Source organism: Eptesicus fuscus, chromosome 16 (assembly GCF_027574615.1).
Source record: "Eptesicus fuscus isolate TK198812 chromosome 16, DD_ASM_mEF_20220401, whole genome shotgun sequence".
NCBI classification, from domain to species: Eukaryota; Metazoa; Chordata; class Mammalia; order Chiroptera; family Vespertilionidae; genus Eptesicus; species Eptesicus fuscus.
In genome coordinates, this window is record NC_072488.1 from 22591518 (window position 1) to 22611625 (window position 20108).

General features: G+C 45.0%; 1 protein-coding gene across 1 annotated transcript in view; it reads right to left on the reverse strand.

Moving 5' to 3' along the window:
• Positions 1-20108, reverse strand: part of THADA (THADA armadillo repeat containing) — a 293480-nt gene that overhangs the window by 223902 nt on the left and 49470 nt on the right. Inside the window, exon 22 of the mRNA XM_028140017.2 lies at positions 1852-1984. Within this exon, the coding sequence (XP_027995818.2) occupies positions 1852-1984 (133 nt within the window). The remainder of the gene's footprint in view (positions 1-1851; positions 1985-20108) is intronic.

Consider the following 20108-nt stretch of genomic DNA (forward strand, 5'->3'; position numbering starts at 1 on the left):
AAGGCTCTTATTTTGCTACTTCCCAGAATCAATCCCAAAATGCAAAATCCCCTCTATAAAAACGTGGTATCAAGCAAATTCATTAAGCCATGTGTCCTTGAGCAAGTAGTTTAACCTTTCTATCTCTCAGATTCTCCAATTGTAAAATTGGGTAAAGGTGATATCATGGGAAACTTCTAGTTTGCTTGTTAATTAATATAATTCTAAGAAGTTGAGAATGGCTCTTGTTGACAACTCTTTTAGGACCATAATTAGGTGGCAGGTCTCAGATAAAATAAGCAAGTCAGTTTAGTAACAAATTTCCCCAACAAGAAAATACTCTTTATTCAAAAACAAAAACAAAAACAAAAAAACTGGCCGGTATGGCTCAATGGTAGAGCACTGACCGATGCACCAGAAGGTCATGGTTCGATTCCCAGGCAGAGCACATGCCAGCTTTGCGGGCTCGATCCCCAGTAGGGGGCATGTAGGAAGCAGCCAATCAATGATTCTCTCTCCTCAATGATGTTTCTATCTCTCTCTCTCCCTTCCTCTCTCCGAAATAAATAAAAACACATGGAAAAAACACAACCCAAACCTCAGGATTAAATTTATTTTAAGAACTTGAAAATGCCCTTGAGATTGATCAGTTATTTAATTCTTCACACAAGAGTCTCTATCTGGAGGACTATCAAACTGTAGCACTGGGAATGCCACAGGACAAAAGAAAATATTATAAACTTGAAAGGGGTGCTATATGTGAATTTTCAAGAGATGCTTATTTATTTTGTGTTAACATTTTGCCAATGTTCAATAAACATAAAAATAGGATATCAAACCACTTGAGACAATAAAAAGGAATGAAGTACTGATACATGCTAGAACATGGATGAACCTTGAAAATATTATGCTAAGTGAAAGAAGACAGATATAAAAGATCACATTATACCAGTGGTTCTCAACCTTTCTAATGCCGCGACCCTTTAATACAGTTCCTCATGTTGTAGTGACCCCCAACCATAAAATTATTTTCGTTGCTACTTCATAACTGTAATTTTGCTCCTGTTAATGAATCGTAATGTAAATATCTGTGTTTTCCGATGGTCTTAGGCTCTACAGCAGCGGTTCTCAACCTGTGGGTTGAGAACCACTAGCAGGATTGCCTAAGACCAAAAAGCAAGGGGCAAAACCATGTATATAATATGCTTTCGTTTGTGTTAAAAAGAAAACACAGACACCCATTCTCATATGGAGATGGGTTCAGGAGTCAGACTGCCTGGGCTCAAGTCTTAGTTCTGCTCCTACCTCTGTGGCCTTTGGCAAGTCACTTAACTTTATAAGCTCCAGTTTCTTCATCTATAATACACAGACAATAACAGGACCTATTTCATAGGGCTTGAGGAAGGATTAAATGAGATAATATGTGTGAAAAAAGTACTAACAAATGTTAGTGACTATTAAGATTATTTTATACATGGACATTTTATGAAAGGGTTTAAAAGAAACTGGTTGCCTTAGAGTCTTAAGGGTCTTGAAATGAGAGAAAGACTATGTTTTTATAATTCAAAAAAAGGTAACGTGTACTTCCTGGAAGTGAGCAATGAATGTGCCACAGTGATGTCAGTCTACTTAATGAACAGGCAGAAATCTATACCACCCTCTGTTCATTTCAAGGCTGACCTCTTCGAGGGTTTGTTCCAAGAACAGATCTGTCCAGGAACATACTGTCCACACATTAAAACAAAGCTACAAATGCTATAGTACTAAAAAGACAGAAATGTCTCTTATGCAATGCTCCCTCAAATGTCAAGTGGGTCAGAATATGCTATTATCAAAAGACAAATAAACAGCTATGGTCTTGCAGATACATACCTGTATGTAGAAAGGAATTCCAGCACTGCGCCTTGTAGCACAGAGTTTAGATGAAGGGTCACTGCATTTAATTTCCTCTAAAACATTCCATAACCACTGTTCTGGTAGCTTTTGCAGACTCACATTAGGGCATCTAAAAGGCATAAATAAGTGAACATTTGGAATTTTCATGTACCAAAAGTTAGAAGTATAAACTATCCTATATAATAAAAGCCCAGCGACCATAAAGGCAGAAAGACCAGAACTACCACTTGACCAGTCACTATGAGGTGCACTGACCACCTCTCAGTCCCTTTCCCCAGCCAGCAGGCTCCAATCGCCAATGGTGAACAGGGACTCAGGGTGGGTGGTGGGGGATGCGGGCGGTGCCAGGCCAAAGCCCCAGCCCCGCCGGTCGCCCCACACACAGAGAGCAACCAGTGTCGGGGGTGGGGCCAGCGAGCAGGTGGGAACAGCCGACCTCTCGGTCCCTCCCCCAGCCGTAAGGCTCCCATTGCTGGATAGCAAACGGGGAACCAGGTGGATGGTGGTGGGGGGGGGCGGGGCCAGCTGCCAGCAGCCCAGGAAGATGGCCCTGATCGAAGGCTAGGCCTAGAGACTGTACCCATGCATGATTTCATGTGCCAGGCCACCAGTTAATACATATTATCACTGTTAGAAAACAATACATATCCTTACATTTGGAGGGAGAAAAACTAAAAAATGTCTCACTTTCTTTTTTCTGTTTATTATGGGCTTTAGGATTTGAAGCTATTGAAGATTCTATTCTTACAAAAGCATAAAAAGCATGTGTCTTATCTGCAAAATAAGCTTTCACACTGAGGCTTGTACCGACACTCAAAATGTTCTAAAGACAGTTAATCAAGCTCTCACAGATGTTCTATAGTACTGCAAAACTCCAGTATCCACAGAGAGAACATAACTGTATACATGATGGTAATTTATGTTCTATAGTTATAGAGATTATACATATTCAAAGAAAATACATTTAAAGTACATTTTAAGTATATTAGGGTTAATTTACTCCACAATGGCTGAGCAGGGAAAAGAAAAAGAAAAAAGAGAATTAATGCAAAAGTCCTCTTTTTGTGATCTACCCATTCACACACAAAAAAGTTGGAGACACAGAGGTGAGTGAAAACTACTTGATCTAAGAGTAAAGGTGGGTTTCATATACTTGTGTTTTCTTCCCCATCACAGGACCACTGGCAATGTAAGACTGGCATATAGATAATGCTGCAGTCTAGGGTCAAGAATCCTGTAGGAGGAATTCACCATGTAATGGGGAAAAGCAACAGCAGAAGATGGGATATTTTCCTATTTTCTTATCAAGTGCACTAAAATATCCGTACAACAAATACTAGTTCAGTCATACTCCCCAACACCGTCACAGATCTGGCATATATAGGTTCTACCAAAACCAACCAATTGGAGAAGTCAGGTCTGGGATCAGAGTAAGCCATTTCGCCATGAAACATCCTTCCTTCCCTGAACTTACAATGGCTCTTGACTGTTAACAAATCTTGATCTCATTTTCCATTTTGATAAAATCTTCCAGCTTGAAAGGTTGCCTATGACCTGGCCCACACCCTTCTAGTTGAATCTAACCTTAAAAGTTTTTCCAAATTTCTACACAGATCTTTTGTTCTAGTAAAGTTGTTCAATTTACTGGTCCCCATCTCCCCTCTCCATATTCCCAACTCAGCATTTGCTTATAGTCTCCACACTTATCCCAATCATCCAAATTGGAGAAACTTCCTCCAAATATTGCATTTCACAAGAACCTTTTCTTTCTTGAAGCTTCAATGTACCTAGAGCAACTACTAGGCACAAGGTGTACTAGGGGTCAGTACAGTGCCACAGAAGAGGCGGAATTTGTGCTGGATTTTGAAGGATGTGTGGTCACAATGGTAGAAGGCCCCCTATGTGGGGTTAAGGAAGTAGGAGATGAGATGACTGAGAAAATACTTTATGTAAAGGCATAGAGACAATTCTCTCATTTGGATTCTGGGTTATTATAACTATAAACAGTTAACCAGCCCTATTCATTCCCTTGAGTGTCGCATACCAAGACTAAATGCTCCTTGTTAAATTGGGGAATTTGAAAACAAAGGCCAGAAGAATGTTCACCAAGGTCAAGGCTGGCAAAGTGCCCTTCACAGAGCACTCTCTGCCCACTGCCAAAGATCCAGGAACCTCAGGAACTCTGGGAAATGCTCAAGGCACCAACTTCTACCATCCAGTCCAGACTTTCTTGTTCTGCTTTGTAATTCCCCTGGATCGTATCAGCTTTTCTGCAGAATACCTCAGTTGACTGGTTTCCAATTTAGACTCTGTGTTGGACCTTATTTCTATGATTCCCTTGATTCCTAGTTCTGCATCTCTCCCAGGCCAGTCCTGGCCCCCCAGCAATATACAAGAACTGGCCCAATAATAGATATTCCTTAAAATAACTTTAGAATATTCAAGAAATAAATGAAGAAATAACTTCTATTTTAAAAGAGCAAGAAATTATCAGAAACACACAGTACTGAAGAACAAGCCCACACGACAATAAAGATTCTGGAAATATTGGAAATGAAAATGTACTTTCGAAAAAATAACAGGTAAGATGAATTCTAGAGAATAACTTAAAAGATAGTTTTCCGGGAAATGCACCCAAAATAGTACACAGAAAGACAAAAATACAAAATATATATGTGTGTGTATGTATGTGTGTACTCCAACTCCTTTATACAACTGGGGACCTTAATTACTGTTAATAAACTGTTTTCTTACATTAACTAAATGACTCACCACTGGCCTACAGAAATTATTTCACCTGCAAACAAAAAGCATCTAATATATATTAAACATGAAGTACATTTAAAGCCAAAATATGAAGCAAAATTCCCAGAAAATCATTGAGACTCAATTGCCAGAAAACTAGTTATGTATAACCTCAATCTGCCAATATCTTCATGTCCTAAATAACAGTTAATTTACCAAGCTGTTATCACTAAAGGCTTTTAGCACAAGAAGGAAAAAAATCTTTTCCCTTTCCCATAAACAGACCTTCATTTTATCAGGTTTAAGAGCAACTCCAAATGAAAATTCATTATAATAAATAAGTTATTTGGCCCTAACTGGTTTGGCTCAGTGGATAGAGCATCAGCCTGTGGACTGAGGGGTCCCAGGTTCGATTCCGGTCAAGGGCATGTACCTTGGTTGTGGGCACATCTCCAGTAGGGGATGTGCAGGAGACAGCTGAACAATGTTTCTCTCTCATCGATGTTTCTAACTCTCTATCCCTCTCCCTTCCTCTCTGTAAAAAATCAATAAAATATATTTAAAAAATAAGTTATTTGGTCGAGAAAAATAAATAACAATAAAAACAAAGCTTTTTATCTACTGATTGATTGTTAATAAACTTTTACCTTACCAAGGTGCCTTATTTCCCCTGCTTGTTTTTCACTTGTTAATCATTAAAATAGTTATAAATAATGCAAGAGAGAGAGTGTTTATTTTGGGACAAAACCAGAATATGTCCCAAATCTATATATATAAAAGCCAAGTGACTGAATGACCGGAACAATCGGAACAACCAGAATGAGTGATCATTATGACATGCACTGTGGCCGGCCAACTCGTCCGATTGGAGGCAGGGCTGGCAGCCAACCTCCCGCATCCCCTCTCCCCAGCTGACCATGCCCCAATCAGCCCTGATCGGGGCGGGCCGGCTGGACCCCACTTGTGCATGAATTCGTGCACTGGGCCTCTAGTCTTGATATAAAGTAAATGATGTGTTTACTCAAGCTGAAGATCATCAGTCATCACCATCACTATCTGAATGAACACAGCTATAAACAATACTTTAAAAAATAATAAATTCTCAGCCTGGTTATTCAGAATAACACACTAAAGAGTCCTAAAACACTGCATATCAGATATTGGAGTAAATGACACACAGGCAGTCAAGGGGGTATAGTATTGGTCTGATATACAATATATAGATGTAAGAGTTTTATTCCTTCACTAGAGGCCCGGTGCACAAAATTCGTGCATTGGGGGGTGGGGAGGGTTGTCCCTCAGCCCAGCCTGCACCCTCTCCAATCTGGGACCCCTCAAGGGATGTCCGACTGCCCGTTTAGGCCCAATCCAGGACTACTGGCTCCCAAATGCTCACCTGCCTGCCTTCCTGATTGCCCCTAACCGCTTCTGTCTGCCAGCCTGATCACCCCCTAACCACTCCCTGCCAGCCTGATTAATGCCTAATTGCTCCCCTGCCAGCCTGTTTGGCCCTAACTGCCCTCCCCTACAGTCCTGGTCACCCCTAACTGCCCTCCCCTGCAGGCCTGGTCCCTCCCAACTGCTCTCCCTGGCAGGCCTGGGTCCCCCTCAACTGCCCTTCCCTGCAGGCCCAGTCGCCCAAACTTCCCTCCTCTGCCGTCCTGGTCACCCCTAACTGCCCTCCCCTGCAGGCTTGATCGCCCCCAACTGCCCGCCCTTGCAGGCCTGGTCCCTCCCAACTGCCCTCCCCTGCTGGCCATCTTATGGCGGCCATCTTGTGTCCACATGGGGGCAGCCATCTTGTGTGTTGGAGTGACGGTCAATTTTCACATTACTCTTTTATTAGATAGGATAGAGGCCTGGTGCACAGGTGGTGGTCAGCTGGTTTGCCCTGAAGGGGGTCCTGGATCAGGATGGGGGTTCCCTTGGGGCGTGGGGCGGCCTGGGTGAGGGGCCTGTGGTGGTTTGCAGGCTGGCCACACCCCCCGGTGAACCAAGCAGAGGCCCTGGTATCTGGGATTTATTTATCGTCTATAATTGAAACTTTGTAGCCTTGAGCGGAGACCAAGGCAGGCCAGGGCTGCGGAAGCTTGGCTTCCTCCATCGCTGGGGGCAACTCAAGCCTCCTGCTCTCTCCAGCTCCGTGGCTGCCACCATTTTTGTTGAGATTTATTTATCTTCTATAATTGAAACTTTGTAGCCTTGAGTGGAGTTTAGGGCCCGCCAGAGTGTGTGGGGAAGCTTGGCTTCCTCCATCGTCAGGGAAACCCAAGCCTTCTGCTCACTCCGTGGCTGCAGCCATCTTGGTTGGATTAATTTGCATACTCGCTCCTGACTGGCTGGTGGGTGTGGCTTGTGGGTATAGTGGAGTGATGGTTAATTTGCATATTACTCTTTTATTAGATAAGATATAGGTGAAAATAGAGGACACTGAAAAACATGTCATGTGGCTGTGGACAAATCACTTGATTTCTCAGTGCCTAATAATGAAAATAAAAACTATTACTAAAATGCTTTGAAATTCAATGAGATATTATTACCTGGGTTACTGTAACAAATAGAGAAAACAATGACCCTAAATTCTTTAAGTACCCAAAGCTCCTCATGAGAATGTCCCCAAAATACCTCATCATGGCCCCACACAAGCCTTAGCCCTTGTTCAGGTCTTCCTTCATATGATTCTCTTAGGTCTACAGTTAAAGTTTCAAATATAGACCTTAAAAATTGTCTCGAGGGTCACAGCAACTCTCACCTACCACATCATTCTCTCAGTGGCCAAACAGGGTGTTTCTAACACTGCCTCTGGCACACAATAGAAGTTGAAGAAATATATGGTTGTGTTATTAAATAAGGGCCAGCTAGTGTTGGTGCCAGCTGCTGTGCATTCGCTGTGCCTTCAGTTAGGCAAATGATTGCAAAACCAGGTGTAAAAAAGGAAGACTAGAACTTGACGGCTTCGCAATGGTAAAGTCACTGTGCCTATAAAAACACAATAGCCTAACCTAGAGTTGTGACTAGTCAATGAAGTTCTGTTTATACCCCAGCAAGGAAAACTTACTTTATAAGGAAGTGATTTCAAAACTCCAGTTGCTGGTGTTTATGATAAATGAAGGAATTCAGAGGTAAAAATGGAAGCAGACAAGGTTCTCCAGAACAATGCAAAAAACTCTAGTTGTTGGTTTTGGTTCCTCATCACACAATCCAGGGGTCGGCAAGGAAAAGGGAAAAGTTCCTGAGTAAGGCAAGACTTGGTTCTTTGTGCCAACTCTATGCAGTCACCAAGCACAGCCGTGGGGAATTCCAACCCTGCTTTTGTGAGTGCCTCTCCACTGAAAGAGCAGACATCCTCTTTGTCTGAAGGCTCCTTTGTTTTATTTCACTCCCATGTCAAATTAATACAAAATAAGCAGTGTCTTCAGTCTCTGAGTACATCATAAAAACTGTAACTTTCTTACAAGGGATTCAAGGTTCTTCATAAACAACTCTCACTAAATGTTATTAATCCACAAAATACTCCTAAGAGATTAGTTTACCAGTTCTAAGGCAAGTTTACTAAAAAATGTATCCAACTTCCCTCAATCTTTCATACCCCAAATCCCCAGACTCCCCAAATCAAAAAACTAGAAAGCAGCATTGTATAATGAATGAGCAGAAGGCTGAGCTGAAAGTAGCCTTGGAAAGCTGAACTCTTTAGTTTATCAGAGGATACAGCAGGCCAGAGGGGATAAATGGCTCTCCTAGCGTCAAAAAAGTTGGTAGATGGAACTCAGGTCTAATTTATATCTCAATATTCTTTTCTCTACACTCCAAGGGAGATGTGGTTAAGAGTGGGGTGGGAGGAATCAGACCACTCTGGTTTTCTTGTTCATCACAGACAAGAACTTATTTGCATATATGCATAGCCCATGGACACAGACAATAGTGTGCTGAAGGTCTGGGAGGGACGGGGGAGGGTTGGAGGGGATCAACGTGGGGGGAGGAAATAGCAAAGGGAACATCTGTAATACTTTAAACAATAAAGATAAATTTTTTTAAATAAACTTAAATTTTATTTTATTTTTTCAAAAAAGAAGTAGTAGAAATTTTAAATAACGGGGTCGGGGTGCTGATGGAAAAGAGGCAGAGGGTTTTGTTGAGGGTTGTTTTTTCCCCTCTTTGCTAAGTGCTATGACCTGAGTCCCTAGTAAAAGCAACAGGAATGAACAGGCCAGGCCAGGCCAGGCTGGGGTTTAGGCCTTTGTACTCTCTTGAGCAGATCACTAGAGCAAATTATTGTTCCATAAACAGATTAGTCCAATTTCTATCCACAAAGCTATCTCACTCATAGTGGATAAGTATTCCTAAGATAAGCATAAAACCACAGACCAAAATCAAATTATATATTCTGTATACCCAACTAATGGGTTATTAGACTATTTTGTGCCAATAAATCAGGTTCCCTAACTACAAAGTGGTTTTTGAATGGCTTCATCCATTCACCTAAGTATGGTAACGCAGAGCTATTTTTTGTTGAGCTCTGATTAGTTATATTACTATTGGTAATTGAGAAATGTTACCATCATTTCTTTTTCTTTTTTTTTTTTTTTTTTAATTTCTTTATTGATTAAGGTGTCACATATTTGTCCTCATCCCCCCATTCCCATCCCACCCCTCTCCCCACGCATGCCCCAATCCCCTGTTGAACTTAACCGTTGGATAGACTTATATGCATGCAAACAGGTCCTTTGGTTGAACTCTCCCCCTCCTCCCACACTCCCCCTACCCTCCCCTATCCTCCCTCTGAGGCCCGATAGTCCGATCGATGCCTCCTTGCTTCTGGTTCTGTTCTTGTTCCTCAGTCTATGTTGTTCATCATTTCCCCTAGATGAGCGAGATCATATGTCACTAGATATATACTAATAAGAACTGAATGTGAGACGAGCAATAATAGTTATGCTGACAGGCAAATGAATCAATCTGTAGCGAGCTTCCCCCTGGACCAACAGTTCTTTTGAGACCCAATTTCAATGTCCAGTAGTTCCTTATGTGTACATGTCAGCACTGACCCCTCAGCTCTGGATGGTGGACAAATGGTGGTAATGGAGGTCCGACTCCCTCTGGTTTGGTCTCGGCCGAACCCAGGGGCACGGCGTCACGCAGACTAAGGGGCACGTGGCCTCACCCCTACCCAAGGGACGCTTGGCCTCTCCCAGACCCAGGGCCACTTGGGCTCACCCGGGCCTCGGTGCACGAGGCCTCATCCGGATCCAGGGACACATGGTCGCACCCGGACCCAGGGACGCTTGGCCTCTCCCAGACCCAGGGCCACTTGGGCTCACCCAGGCCTAGGTGCACGCGGCCTCACCCGGATCCAGGGACACATGGTCTCACCCGGACCCAGGGATGCTTGGCCTCTCCCAGACCCAGGGCCACTTGGGCTCACCCGGGCCTAGGTGCACGAGGCCTCACCCGGATCCAGGGACACATGGTCTCACCCGGACCGAAGGACGCTTGGCCTCTCCCAGACCCAGGGCCACTTGGGCTCACCCGGGCCTAGGTGCACGAGGCCTCATCCGGATCCAGGGACACATGGTCGCACCCGGACCCAGGGACGCTTGGCCTCTCCCAGACCCAGGGCCACTTGGGCTCACCCGGGCCTAGGTGCACGAGGCCTCATCCGGATCCAGGGACACATGGTCTCACCCGGACCCAGGGACACTTAGCCTCTCCCAGACCCAGGGCCACTTGGGCTCACCCGGGCCTAGGTGCACGAGGCCTCACCCGGATCCAGGGACACATGGTCTCACCCGGACCCAGGGACGCTTGGCCTCTCCCAGCCCCAGGGGCACGTGGCCTCACCCGGGCCTAGGTGCACGAGGCCTCACCCGGATCCAGGGACACATGGTCTCACCCGGATCCAGGGACGCTTGGCCTCTTCCAGACCCAGGGCCACTTGGGCTCACCCGGGCCTAGGTGCACGCGGCCTCACCCGGATCCAGGGACACATGGTCTCACCCGGATCCAGGGACGCTTGGCCTCTCCCAGACCCAGGGGCACGTGGCCTCACCCGGGCCTAGGTGCACGAGGCCTCAACCGGCTCCAGGGACACATGGTCGCACCCGGACCCAGGGACGCTTGGCCTCTCCCAGACCCAGGGCCACTTGGGCTCACCCGGGTCTAGGTGCACGCGGCCTCACCCGGATACATGGACACATGGTCTCACCCGGACCCAGGGACGCTTGGCCTCTCAGACCCCGGGGCACGTGACCTCACCCATGCCTAGGTGCACGAGGTCTCACCCGGATCCAGGGACACACGGTCTCACCCAGACCCAGGGACGCCTGGCCTCCCCCAGACCTAGGGGCACGTGGCCTCACCCGGGCCTAGGTGCATGAGGCCTCACCCGGATCCAGGGACACACGGTCTCACCCGGACCCAGGGACGCCTGGCCTCCCCCAGACCTAGGGGCACGTGGCCTCACCCGGGCCTAGGTGCACGAGGCCTCACCCGGATCCAGGGACACACGGTCTCACCCGGACCCAGGGACGCCTGGCCTCCCCCAGACCCAGGGGCACGCGGCCCCACCCGGGCCTAGGTGCACGAGGCCCCACCCGGATCCAGGGACACATGGTCTCGCCCGGACCTAGGGGTGCGTGGCCTCTCTCAGACCCAGGGGCACGTGGCCTCACTTGGACCTAGGTGCACGAAGCCACCCGGACCCAGGGGCGCGTTACCTCTCTCAGACCCCTGGTCGCGTGGTCTCACCCGGATCCAGGGGCTCACGGCCTCACCCGTACTCGGGACCCAGCCTTACCCAGATCCAGGGGCCCACGGCCTCACCCGGACCCAGGGTTCAGATTCGCCCGGACCCAGGGGCACATGGCCTCACCCGAACCTGGAATCCAGCTTCACCTGGACCCAGGGGCGCGTGGCCTCACCCAAACCCAGGGGCGTGAGGCCTCACCTAGACCCAGAGGCGTGTGACCACATCTGAGCCCAGAGGCTCGCAGGCTCGCCTGGACTCAGGTCTCAGCGGGGTTTCGTCTTCTTGATCCCAATTCCTGTTGGTCAATTCCCTCTCAGCAATTCCTTCGGTCATTTTCTCAGAGCTCCAGGGCGGCTGCCGCAGAACTCGTTGGGCGGCGGGCTCGGCAAGGCTCCGGTGTTCCCGGTGCCCGGCGGTGGGCTGGTCCGGTGTCGCTGCGTCGGCCCTTGGGTCTGCAACGGTGGCCAGTCGCTGAGCGTGCGCACCTGGCCACTTCGGGGCATTGAGATTCTTGAAGGACTCGGAGGTCAGCAAGCACGGAGTCTCCCACCCCATGTCTCCCAGGGGCTCGTCTGTCTGTGCTCGGCAGCGAGTGGAGCCGTCCCCTCAGCCGGAGACCGCCGGGGGAACTGCGCCGAGCACATTCCTGGCCACCATTGTGTCGCCTGAGCCATAGTTCTTAAAGTGTGGACTTTGGGTCACCGGCATCAGCATCATCCTGCGTACCCCTCTCTTTTATTCTAGTTGTAGAGCATCTGCTCAGCCAGCCCCCCGGTCTTTCTGGCTGGTGTCTGCTCTGCTCTCCCGTCGTAGTCTCAATATTGTTGTGGTAGGCAACGATCAGGCTGCCGCCCTATGTCTCCATCTTGGTCCTCCTTTGTACAGTTAAGTCTTGATTGTTGTTGGTGTCACTGGGAGGAATTTTCCTCCAGGCCAATTGGCCGTGAGGACCCTCTTTGTCCATATAGGAAGAGTTGCTGTGCAGGAGACATGTTTGTGGGCCGGGTCTTGATGCAGCAATGCCTTGGCGCTCACTGAGTCTGCCTCTAGAATGCCTCCCTTATGCAAGTGATTGAAATCTGGTGTCATCTCCCACCAACCATTAGATGCCCTCGTTTCTGGGTCTCCAATGCAGTGTGGGTCAGCCACTACCTGAGGCACTCAGCAGGAAAAAGCTTCTGCTCAGCTTGGCTGGGGCGGAGCTACAGGGTGGAGCCTACAACCTTGGCTTCCTGTCAGCCCCGCCCTATGAGGCTCCTGTGTCTGTGTCCCTCTGTATTCCTTGCAAACACCTCTGAGAGAAACGCGCCCTGGAGTTTCGCCCACTGCCAAACAGTCCAGTCCCTCCCCTAATGAATCTGGACTCCCAGATTCTCGCCTGGAACTGGGTTTCAGTGCAGTTGGAACTGGGTCTCAGCGCAGTCTGGCGTCCCTGTCTCCTTCCCAGCAGGGCCACCCAGTGGCGCAGGCAAAAGTCCGTCCTCTGCGCACCTTCCAGTGCGCACGTCTGGAGCCGCCGCTTCTCTGTGCCTCCGCCACCGCAGCCCAAATTCATTCCCCCAGCGTGAGCCTGGCTTCCTAGGGTTTCGCCCGGAACTGGGGTTCAGTGCAGTCGGAACTGGGGTTCAGCACGGTCCTGAGCTTATGTCTCCTTCCCGCTAGGGCAGTTCAGTGGCGCAGGCAACAGTCCGTCCTTTGCGCCCCTTCCTGTGCGCGCCTCTGGAGCTCTGCCTTCCGCCGCTCCTCTGTGCCTGCGCCCCACAGCCCAGATTCATTCCCCCAGCCTGCGCCTGGCTTCCCAGGGTTTCGCCCGGAACTGGCGCTCAGTGCAGTCGGAGCCGGCGCTTAGCGCAATCCGGAGCCTTTATCTCCTTCCTGCCAGTGAACGCCGGCCAGGCCGTCAGCCGCCCCTTCCTCTCCGGCTCCATCCTCCTCGCAGGCGCGCGTGCTCGTGTCTCCGCCCGTTTCTCCATACCTCAGGCTTTTACGGCTCCCCCGATTGTCCCCGTGGCCTTCTCCTTCCCCCCAGCTGTGGGCATTTCAGTCCGCCAGCTCTCCTGTGGTTCTGGACGATGTCCGTTCTGACCTCTAGTTGTGCCTTTGAAATTGTTGTGCCTGGCTGCAGGTTAGGTGTTTCACCTATGCCGCCATCTTGGTTTCTCCTACCATCATTTCTTAAAACTCATTTGGTATATTATTTTTCCTAAATTAGAGATTTTCCAATCTCCAATTATTTCATAAGCTCAATTCTCCACTCCATTCATTCTTTAGTCAAGTATTATGTTTATTATTTAAAAGCCCAAGTTTATTATTTCAGTTAAAATAAACAGTGACAGATGTGAAGGTTGTGTGCCTGTGCACACACATTTTAAAGAGAACCCTGAAGCCTGGAGAAATTTTAAACCTGAAAAATGATTTGCCCAAATGAGATCCAATGAGAAAGTTACATATCAACAGAAGCCATCTTTACCTCCCTAATATCGAGTATTGTTGAGGTTTACTTCAGGCTAAAACATCACGCGGGTATTTTGAAGCCTTAGCTACAGGCACAGGCAATAACAATGACCAGAATCTAAATTGAATTACCAATCAAAAGGCCATGGAGGGAAGAGCAAAATATGGTAGATTAAAAGAGGTGGTTAGGCCAGGCCAGTGTGGTTCAGTGGTTGAGTATCGACCTATGAACCTGGAGGTCACAGTTCGATTCCCCGTCAGGGCACATGCCTGTGATGAGGGCTCGATCCACAGAAAGGGGCATGCAGTAGGCAGCCAATCAATGATTCTCTCTCATCATTGATGTTTCTATCTCTCTCTCCCTTTCCCTTCCTCTTTGAAATCAATTAAAAATATGTATATATTTTTAAAAGTGGTTAGAAGAATGTACCAGATTAAATCTCTTAATATTTAATACTAGTAGCCCTGCACATGAATCCGTGCTCCAGCAGCTCTCTGCCACCCTCCTGTAGCTCTCCACCCGCTGCCCCACCCTCCTGTAGCTCCCCCTGCCGCCCTCCCCATCCCCCCTTCATAGCTTGCTGCCCTGCCCCCTCCTATAGCTTTTTCAGCGCCCCCTTGTAGTTCGCTGCCCCACCCTCCTGCAGATCTGTAATCTGGTCCTTACTGGATTGATTGTCATGCCTCAAAGCATAATGGATAATTAGCATATTCCTCTCTTATTATATAGGATAACCATGCCCTGAGATCAAGTAGAAAAAAAATTCATATTAAAAACTCTGGGACTTTACTAACAAAGCTAAGATAGAGGTCATTTATCCTATGTAATAAAGAGGTTATATGCAAATTGTCTGTCATGCCCTCGCACAAGATGGCCACCTCCATGTGGTCACAAGATGGCTGCCACAAGATGGCCAGCAGGGGAGGGCAGCTGTGAGCGATCAGGCCAGCAGAGGAGGGCAGTCAGGGGTGACCAGGCCAGCAGGGGAGGGCAGTTGGGGGGGACCAGGCCTGCAGGGGAGGGCAGTTAGGGGTGACCGGGCCAGCAGGGGAGGGCAGTTGGGGGCGACCAGGCCTGCAGGGGAGGGCAGTTGGGGGCGACTGGGCTGGCAGGGGAGGGCAGTTGGGGGCAATCAGGATGGCAGGGGAGCAGTTAGGCGTCGATCAGGCTGGCAGGGGAGTGGTTAGGGGGTTATCAGGCTGGCAGGTTAGGGGCAATCAGGCAGGCAGGCAGGCGAGCGGTTGGGAGCCAGCAGTCCGGATTGTGAGAGGGATGTCCGACTGTCAGTTTAGGCCCGATCCAATAGAGATCGGGCCTAAACCAGCAGTCAGACATCCCCCGAGGGGTCCCAGATTGGAGAGGGTGGAGGCTGGGCTAAGGGACACCCCTTGCCAGTTCACGAATTTTGTGCTCTGGGCCTCTAGTTAAAAATAAGATTCCTTTGTTATTGTGTCTAAATGACTCAGTATTACTATGAGAACTTTAAAAATGAATATTCAAAGTTCCAGAAAGAAGGTAATATCTTACTCAATTATGGAGTGGTTTTAAAAATACAAATTCAGGGGTCACAAACCAAAAACACAAAGATTTAGAATTTAAACGTTAAGACATCCCAGTTTTACCAATCCTTTTGATCCATTATAGAAGTGAAAAAATTTAAAGAATTTTCTCTCTATCTAAAGAATTAATGTGGCTTCCCAGAGTGACTCATCATTTAGTTATTCTTTATTTAATTAATATTACAAATAAAATCCATAGGACATTCAGAAATAAAAAGTGCCTTATTTAAACACATTTACCAAAGGAGATGAGAAGAATAAAGGTTTAGACAAAATGGTATATTCTTTCATTTACAGCTGAATGACTTTTTCCCCAAATCTCATACATTAAATTCTACATTTATTTCTTGCTCAACTGCATATTCTTTAAAGACTTCAATTGTTCATAAAACATCTTATGAACAATTGAAATGTAATAACGAAAAAAAATACCCTATTTTTCAATTTCAATTGTTCATAAAACATCTTATGAACAATTGAAATGTAATAACGGAAAAAAATTACATTCTCCAATAAGGTAGGGTATATTTTTTTGTTATTACATTTCAATTGTTCATAAGATGTTTTCTGTTGGATTTATTTGAATTGTAGTAGCTATAATTAACTGAGGAAAGTTTCAATACATATTTAAATTACCACTGTCCACCATAATTGTTGACATCCATGAGTCAGCACTAGCATTTTATGACAAGAACTGCTAAATGTCAGCAGTTCATTTTTTCAAGCCAATAATGTGAAAATGATTGTAATTACTGCAATAAATATTTGTAGGTTAAACTACATTTCAATTAGTAGAGCAATTCATATATATGAAGAGAAGACAATATCAAGTATTCACAAACCTCCCTATTAGATTTAGAATTGTAGTCAGTAATTTAGTCCCCTTAAAATTAAGCTTTTAATATATGGCTAGAAAAATGAACACTAGATTCCCCAGCTTACCACCCCAGTTTAGGATTCTGTTTTTCATTAGAAAAACAACTTAAAATACTAAGGTCACAGAGAGAATAAACAAGAAGTACGAATTTCATCAGAAACTTGAATTTAGAGTTATGACTTTAATGCATTTAACCATTCCAATCAAATGTTTAGGCTGGTAATTATGTTTTTTAAAAGAGAATACGAATATTTTACCAAATGCTAAATAGAAAGCACCATATAAGAAAATCAGATTCTAGAAAATTAACTCAATATATTGTGTGTGTGTGCAAGTACTACTTTCAAAAAAATTTCCAGAAAAAAGAAGTGCTTCCCATTCCTACTTATTCATAGATGATTATTTAATAGTGAATAGTTAATTAGTTCAATAGTGAATTGTTTAGCAGATTGTTTAGTAGTAAAGTCAGTTTACATTTGATGACATCTTGAATAATCCAATTAAAACCAATTCAAACAATGTGGCTCATGTTTAACTCTTCAGTTATTTATCCATTAATCTCTTTAAGTGCTTCCTTCCTTAACACAGCTGTATTTCAAGAGGTGACCAGCAGTTGGCCTCCATTTCAGTGGATTTGCATTAAATGTTGCAAATGTTTTAAATGTTGTATGCCTAAATAACTTTTTCTTAAGTTAAGAGCTTATAAAAAGCTTTCAAAGGATAAAAAAACCCAACACATTTCCTTTAAAAAATAATAACCAAACAAAAGGAAGCCACACATACTGTAAAGATGTTCTCTGCAAAACATTCTGTTCAGCAGACCTGAAATGTCTCCAGAGGGATCAAGAACCACTTGGTTTGGAAGCAACAGTTGAGAACTCACAACAGTTGGTTAAAATCCAGTATTGACAACCATGAGGAATGGCTGAGATACCAGACCCTGGGCCTTGCCTAGTCTCCCCATTCCATTTATTTGGAATGCCTTCATCTGTACCATTCAACGAAAAAGTATACTTGCCCAAAAGTCTCTGTCTTTGGTCCTCTGTTCTTTTTCCTTATACACCCTCCCCTATTAACTATTATGTTTATGGTGACAACTCATAAATCTACATCTCTGTTTCTGTTACATAACCCAAACTAATCCCCTATCTCCAAGTTCTGACAAATATTTCCACCAAGATGTGCCATCATGATCTCATACTCAACACATACAAATTTATTCATTTTTATTAAACTAACTCTCTCTTTCAGTTTCCTTATCTTTGTTAATATCAAATCCACCTTTCTAGTCACCAAGAATTAAAGCACAGGAACAAGTGTGGACTGCCTGGGGACCTCCATCACTCACATTCAGTTGGTTCATGTAGCAGTCTGCATTTTACAAAGATAGGCACTACACTATCTCCAACCCCACGCACATTTCTACAGTATGATCTTGCCACTTAGCCATCAAATGGTGGAGTCTAATTCCTCTCCCCGTGAATTTGGACTGAACTTAAAATTCACTTATTACCAAAAGAATGTGACTGAAGCAATGCCATCAGACTTCCGAGGCTATGTCAGAACAGAACATGCAACTTCTGCCTGATTCTCTTGACATACTCTCTCTGGGGGGTGTAAGCTGCCCTATGAGAATTTCAACTACCCTAAGACTGCCATGCTGAGAAGCCACATGTAGTCTCAACTAGGCCCAATTTTCTGTCCCACCAATCTTCTTATCTTGTTCAAATGTGCTGGTCTCACTTTCCTGGTTGGTATTCAGCAAACACACACCCGAACATATAGCAATGTTGGATGCTGATGGCCAGAAATGTGAATAAAGCTGTCTTGGATGCTCCTGATCAGCTCATTTGCCAATTGAATGCCATCAATTGAACTCGGTAAATACCCTGAGGAGAAGAATCACCCAGTTGAGTACTCCTTAATTCCTGACATATAAAATCATGAAATATAAAATAATGTCCACAGCTCTCCTTCTAAGCAGTCAATACATCATATGTAGAGCTTTTACTGTGTGGGGCTGAAGGTTAACTGAGACGCCACTTCTTTGCCAGAGCCACCATCACAGAGGAGCTCTCATCAGCTCAAAGCTAGATTGTTACAACTGATTCCAGGTTCTCCTCACTACAATCTATCATTACAATCCATATAACCTAAGACCTCCAACAAAGAAACTACTTCACACAGGAACACCACAACCAACACAATCTCATAATGGTGTACATTTGTAGAACATTTTACAATGAAAAGGGTCTTCATAAATATCTATTTTATTTGATCTATACAACAAAAGTCAGAGAGAGCCTTGGCCGGTTTTTTCACTGGTTAGAGCATCGGCCCTCGGACTGAAGGGTAATGGGTTCGATTCCTGTCAAGAGCACATATGGTTGCAGGTTCCCCAGCCCCTGCAGGGGTGTGCGCAAGAGGCAACCAATCGATGTATTTCTCTCACGTAGATATCTCTCTCTCTCTCTCTCTCTCTCTCTCTATCTCTATCTCTATCTCTATCTCTATCTCTCTTTCCCTTACATCTCCCCCTCCATCCTCCCTTACATCTCTCTCACCTCCTTCCCTTCCACTCTAGAAATCAATGAAAAAAAATCCTCAGGTAAGGATTAAAAACAAAATAAGTCAGAGATATATGTTAATAGAGCAAATATTCTTTTCTTTACTATAGAGATGAAGCTTTCATACAATTTCATTGCCAATAAATGGCATGAATATAAACACAACTAAGAGCTTGTGTCATACATTACTGCTATTTCTCTATGCTACAATGCCTCCCTTCTATTATCTGTTTCAGATTTAAAAATATTCAATATCTCTCTCCATCCCTATTATAGCACACCTACTTTCTAGATATCCATAATTTGGCTTCAATCTATCCAGCTGTATGAAATTGCCTAGTAAACTCCACCACCCCACCATTACAATAAGGTCGGCTTATTTCTTCACCTAACAATATGCCATGCTGATTCTAGCTTCTGAATATTTGCTCACAATGTTTCTTCCTTTCTCCTATCTACTTAATCCTAACTCATCCATTAGCACAAATCCCACCTCTTCCATTAAGCCCTACCAGCCTATCCCCATTATTTTCTCTCTCTGATATTTCTACAGAATTTGTAAATTTCATTCCAATATTGATAATTATATTAGATCTTAGTCTCACTTTCCAGGTTGGTATTCAGCTAACACATACCTGTACATACAGCAATGTTGGATGCTTATACCCAACGTCTGTTCTGAGCAGTCAGTGCCCATGAAATACTATTTGTTAAGTATTTTGAATTTCATCCTGCTTATTTCACAAATTAAACCATAAGCTCTTTGAGAAAAGGAAGCTTGTCTTATAAAGAAGTATTATATCCTCCAAACCAAGCACAGTACTAAGCATACAACTAGTGTTCAATATATACTTATTGATTTTAAGAGAGGAAAGTGTGTTGTGTTGTGAGAAAAAAAAATATTCCTAAGTCATGTCTGCACTGGAAAGAATAAGTTGAAAAGGTAATAAAATATTTTCAAGATCAGTAGTTTAAAGTCAGGAACATATTTTAGCATATCATTTAAGATATTCTGTGCAGCCCATAACTGCCAAAATGTTTTATAAATGTTTTTACCAGGAGTGTGAAAAAAAATGTGTCAAAATATTCAAGGATAATCTAACAGCCCAAAATAAAATGTTTGCTGAGGCTACAAGGCTGGCAGAACTCTTCTTCATTTCAAAACGTTTCCAGGCAATGGATATGTTTTCCTGGAAAATACTACCTCTTATTTAGAGAACACTTGCCATGAACACTTAGTCATTAAGTAATTTAAGGTTTCCTCAGAAGCTATTTGGAAGAAATC